The following is a 5,741-nucleotide window of genomic DNA, read 5'->3' as shown; positions in this document are numbered from 1 at the left end:
GTAGATTTCGGCTCTGCAGCAATATGCCTAACAAGAGCTATACAGAAATCGGAGGAGAAAGCGATTAGTAGAATTAACGAGACTGGATTGATTAAACCGACTAATGCTGATGATCGTCCTCATATAGCACATCGGTTCATTCCTATGGAATTGCTTTTCAGTTTGAGAAATATTTCATCACTTTAGAACTATTCTAAAAGTAGGCAAAAGTTAGAACAAGGGTCACCTGAGGTTGTGATAACCTAGATGATTGTCGATTGCCATCTGGGTAGTGGGAAACCAAGCGATGATTGCCTAGGCAGTTGTTTAGGTTGAGTGATCTCAAGTGATGTTCGCATGGGTCACGAGATCTAGCCCTCGCCGGCTGTATTCACACAAAGAAGATACACAATAACAACGAGGGGCAAAACGGGAAAAGTAAAGCATTGATGAGGGTAATTTTGGAAAAAAAAATTATTTAATCCTAATTTCAGCATTCCTTAAATGATGCAAGCTCAATGCTGGTAGCATTTGGTCCAAAGTCATTTGGGAAAACTTGCTAAACATTTCAGTATTTTCTTAGAAGGTTTTGAGAGCTAAAGTCCTTTGCGAAAATTGAACTGAAAGCATCCTGAGTCTCTCTTCGCTAGATTCTCATGGTTTGCTGCTTCTATTTCATTCTTGTAGTTCATCGGACCGGCGCACTTGTTTTTCGCCGTTCTGGGTTTGCGGTTTTCAGGTGCGTTCCAATTTCAAGCTTCTTCTTTCTGCGCGCCGAGAGTGATCGCAAGCGATGAAGCTTTTTAGCTCGACGAGACAAGCGATTTTTCCCAGCACCTCCGCCTCCTCCCTTGCCCTTTCCGCCCCCATCGCCCTTACCGTCACCGGCAAATCTTACGAGGTCTGTGGACCTCTAGCTGCCGCAAGCAGTAGGATCTTGTCCAGATCTGGAGGCGCCTTGTCGTCCGTGAACGTTGATGAAGTGAGGGAGTTCGCGATCACGGTGTTCTCAGCATCCGTCCTTCGCGGCGTTCTGTTATTTGGAGCTTTTGCTGGGATGTGAAGGGGGGGAAAAATACGGCTCGGTTCGGATTTTGTACGGTTTGGGTCTCAGTTCGGGTCATAAAATATGTAGCATTTGTTTGGGGTTGGTTCGGGTATTGGTGGAAACCAAACCGAACTAGCCCATCGACGCCTCGTGACCAAAAAAAGATTATTTGTGTCAAGATTAGACGGATTGACAAGAACAAATATTTTCTTGACCCACACAAAAAGCTTTCATCAAGTATTTGGATCTCATACTTGCTTTCTCTTGACAAGATCTCAATTATACAATTATATTCGAGTTGTTATGCAGTTCACTGCCTGTCGAATGCGAATTCCACCTCCTGACCGCTAAAAATTAGAACTTAGTTTGTATTTATATGATGATAAAAAAAATTAAGACAACGCATATACCTTGACTTGTTTATGTTCGCGACTTGTTCGGGTGTCTTTATAGAAATAGAGTCGCGTGTCTTTATATAACTCTGTTTACAAGGTCATAATGAACTATATTGGGTCTTTACACATATAAAGGGAAAATTACCAAAAAAATCATAAATCTATTATAATTGTGCCGATTTAGTTTTAAATTTATTTTTTTGGATAATTGAGTTCTAAACTTTTTGCAATTGTGCCAATTTAGTCTATTTGATCAAATTTAGCCGGCTAGTGCTAATATGGATGCTAGCCAGCGTTGACGGACAATTTTTAATAATATATATTTTATATTTTATATATATTTTTGTCCCTCTCTCTCTCTTCCATTCTTCCTCTCGCTTTAGCAATCGTCCAGAGGGGAGGGCCAGTGGATCGGTGAGCTAGCGAGAGCGAGCTTGCCTAGCCACTGGCAAGGCAACCTTGCTAGTCGTTGGAGATTGGTGAACACCGTTAAGAGGAAGAAGGAGGGAGGAGGGGAAAAAAGAGAAGAAAAAAGGAAAAGAATAAATAAAAGTTTGAAAAAGAAATATCATAAAAAATTATCCATTGGTACTAACCGACGTCTACATTAACGCTGGTTGGCCAAATTTGACCGATTGGACTAAATTGACATAATTGCAAAAGATTTAGAAATCAATTGGCCAAAAAAATAATTTTTTGATTTAATCACCACAATTATAATATGTTTAAGACTTTTTTGGTAATTTTCTCAAAATATAAATATTAATCAAAAACATTTATAAAGTATAAGTTGGTCATGTGAAATTGCAGCGAAGCAGAAAATCAATCGTAAATATGTAGTAGGATTCCACATAATCCATGGACAACCAAAAAAACAAAGAAGAGAAAAATAAAACCTAACATCTAAAAGAAATCGCTAGGCACACAAGCCACCTAATTTAGAAATCACAAACTCGCATCTCTCATTTACACGACAAGGAGTGGATCGCATTGGTCGTTGTATCGATAGCAATGGTGCAATTCATCTGGGATATCTTCGTCTTCTTAAACATGAACATGACTGTTACCTTTCCTTTGAGCTCGCCTTGGCTATTTAAGGTTATGATCCCCGAGCTCAATTCGCTCCCAAGGTTCGAACTAGTAGGCAAAGCATCGGAGTTCAAGGTCACGGGCACATCGATCTTCTTGGTGGACTTGAAGTTGGCCTTGCTCTTGGGAATGGTCGCTTGTCCCACTTGGACGCCCCCATAGGTGAAGCTAACAGTAGAAGCATCGTACTTGAAGGGACCCCAGTTGGTGTTCTTGACCCGGATCGGAGCGACGAAGCTCATGTTGAACGAGGGTGAGGCCTGATTCCCGACGTTCAAGGTTTGGACGTTGAACTCACCGACCCTGAACTTAGGGGACTTGAACTTCATGATGACTAGGACGAAGAAGACGGCTACGAGTACCTGAAAGATGACGAAGGCGATGATGCCGATCGTCCACTTCATCCTCTTCTTGCGCTTCGCCTCCTCGTTCATGTAGTGCAGTGATTCGTTGTCCTTCGACATCACGGATTTCTTCTCTCTTCTGAACAGAAGGGAAGTTTTCTGCCTTCTTCCTTGTCGGGTGATCTCAATTGGGTGTTTTCTTAACGAATTTGGAGATTTGGAGAAGCTGTGAGGAATGAATTGAGGAGGTGGGCATTTATATGGATTCTGGGGCGCGCCAAAGGCGACTTGTTATGACCAAAGGCTCCTTCCGGGAACACGTCACGGTATCCGACTCCACACGCCAAAGACCATTTAAGGCTGAAATTCTAACTTTCTAGACGAACGCGATTTTACACGCCGATTTTCTTTTCTCCAATATAAAATTGAATACAAATTGCCGAAAATCAGAAGCTTCGATCGTTTCACGGTCTCAGCCAAAACGCCAAGACAAACCTCTGGAGGTACAAACGGACAAAAGCAGGTGGAGAGAGCTTGAGTTTATTGACTTTTTCACGAGTTTAGGATGTTGCACAGTTGAGGTCTCGTCACCGTTGCAAATGGAACAGTTAGCTAGGTCTTTTCATTGAATATTAAAAGGCAATCTTCGTTGATCTAAGGTTAAATAAGACTTAGTTGAGGTCTGCCAATACTGGCCATGTCCGCGTGACTTATGTTATAATAATTTGCATTATTTAATTGGTTGATATAGTTGTTAACCTTAGTCTTAGCCCCAAACATGAGGGTTTGGATTCTTCCATTGCACCGTCCAAATGTAAAACCTCGTGACAAGACCGTATTTTTAGCTGGTAAGGGCACGATGATTAACCTCCCATGGCAATGTGATCAAGCTACTCATGACGTGCTAGAGGATGACATAGGGTTTGTTTAGCCACTTCAATATTGTCAAATGGTCAGATAGCCTTGATCCAAAACCAAGTAATTTGATTAAATCATTTTGAAATTTTTTATAATCAACTCCTATGGTAGAGCCGGGAAGAGGTTACAGTATGAGAGAGAGAGAGAGAGAGAGAGAGAGAGAGAGAGAGAGAGAGAGTCAAAACTTAACAAGGTCTCTTAATTTTGTTCATATGTTAAGTTGGGAAAAATTGGACTTTTGCTTTGCTTTGCTTGCTTATGTCTCTCTCCAAACTCCCTAGCTTTTTGCTTTCCTAGTGCCGAACTCTTTGAATCTAACAAACAATGCCTCGACCCAATTTTGACCCAAAGAGACATTAACAAGGCACTTCGATGACTGATGAGTTGATCCGAAGTGAATCTGAAGCTCGTTGGGAAAAATTGGACTTTTGCTTTGCTTTGCTTGCTTATGTCTCTCTCCAAACTCCCTAGCTTTTTGCTTTCCTAGTGCCGAACTCTTTGAATCTAACAAACAATGCCTCGACCCAATTTTGACCCAAAGAGACATTAACAAGGCACTTCGATGACCGATGAGTTGATCCGAAGTGAATCTGAAGCTCGATGGGAAAAATTGGACTTTGCTTTGCTTTGCTTGCTTATGTCTCTCTCCAAACTCCCTAGCTTTTTGCTTTCCTAGTGCCGAACTCTTTGAATCTAACAAACAATGCCTCGACCCAATTTTGACCCAAAGAGACATTAACAAGGCACTTCGATGACTGATGAGTTGATCCGAAGTGAATCTGAAGCTCGATGGGAAAAATTGGACTTTTGCTTTGCTTTGCTTGCTTATGTCTCTCTCCAAACTCCCTAGCTTTTTGCTTTTTAGTGCCGAACTCTTTGAATCTAACAAACAATGCCTCGACCCAATTTTGACCCAAAGAGACATTAACAAGGCACTTCGATGACTCGATGAGTTGATCCGAAGTGAATCTGAAGCTCGATGGGAAAAATTGGACTTTTGCTTTGCTTTGCTTGCTTATGTCTCTCTCCAAACTCCCTAGCTTTTTGCTTTTTAGTGCCGAACTCTTTGAATCTAACAAACAATGCCTCGACCCAATTTTGACCCAAAGAGACATTAACAAGGCACTTCGATGACTGATGAGTTGATCCGAAGTGAATCTGAAGCTCGATGGGAAAAATTGGACTTTTGCTTTGCTTTGCTTGCTTATGTCTCTCTCCAAACTCCCTAGCTTTTTGCTTTTTAGTGCCGAACTCTTTGAATCTAACAAACAATGCCTCGACCCAATTTTGACCCAAAGAGACATTAACAAGGCACTTCGATGACTGATGAGTTGATCCGAAGTGAATCTGAAGCTCAAAACTAAACAAGGTCTCTTAATTTTGTTCATATGTTAAGTTGGGAAAAATTGGACTTTTGCTTTGCTTTGCTTGCTTATGTCTCTCTCCAAACTCCCTAGCTTTTGCTTTCCTAGTGCCGAACTCTTTGAATCTAACAAACAATGCCTCGACCCAATTTTGACCCAAAGAGACATTAACAAGGCACTTCGATGACTGATGAGTTGATCCGAAGTGAATATGAAGGTAAGCCATTTGACCTAGTGGCACTTCAATTTACGTGATTGTTTGTGATTACCTTCAGTTTGGTGACCTTTAAATTTGTTGTCATTTACTTTCATGTTCAAAATCAACAAAGGACCTTTCGCAACCTTTATTAATTTACTTTATCAATCAATATATTTGGAAATGTTTTTTGTTGGTAATTTTTTGGCATATATATATATATCATTACTTAATTTTGAGTTACCATGACAAAAATCACTCATCTTGATTCCGGAGCATTTCTTGAAGGCCATTCATTCAGCTAATTTGTAACTCGTAAAAGTTGGAGGCCTATAACCAACTATATTTATTTATCATATCTTTAGGATTTAGTAAATGTTGTTTAAATTTCTAGAGTCCTTATTTGGT

The 5,741-nt window shown here is 40.6% G+C and overlaps 1 protein-coding gene across 1 annotated transcript; it reads right to left on the bottom strand.

Annotated features, from left to right (window-relative positions):
• Positions 1-2,384: 2,384 nt before the first annotated feature.
• LOC120293596 (late embryogenesis abundant protein At1g64065-like) lies at positions 2,385-2,975 on the bottom strand. The gene has a single exon (XM_039313288.1). It carries the CDS (start codon positions 2,973-2,975, stop codon positions 2,385-2,387), a length of 591 nt encoding a protein of 196 aa, XP_039169222.1.
• Positions 2,976-5,741: the final 2,766 nt, after the last annotated feature.

The sequence above is a fragment of the Eucalyptus grandis genome, chromosome 5 (assembly GCF_016545825.1).
Source record: "Eucalyptus grandis isolate ANBG69807.140 chromosome 5, ASM1654582v1, whole genome shotgun sequence".
NCBI classification, from domain to species: Eukaryota; Viridiplantae; Streptophyta; class Magnoliopsida; order Myrtales; family Myrtaceae; genus Eucalyptus; species Eucalyptus grandis.
Note: the sequence above shows the minus strand (reverse complement) of the source record. Positions and strands in the feature narration are given on the sequence as shown.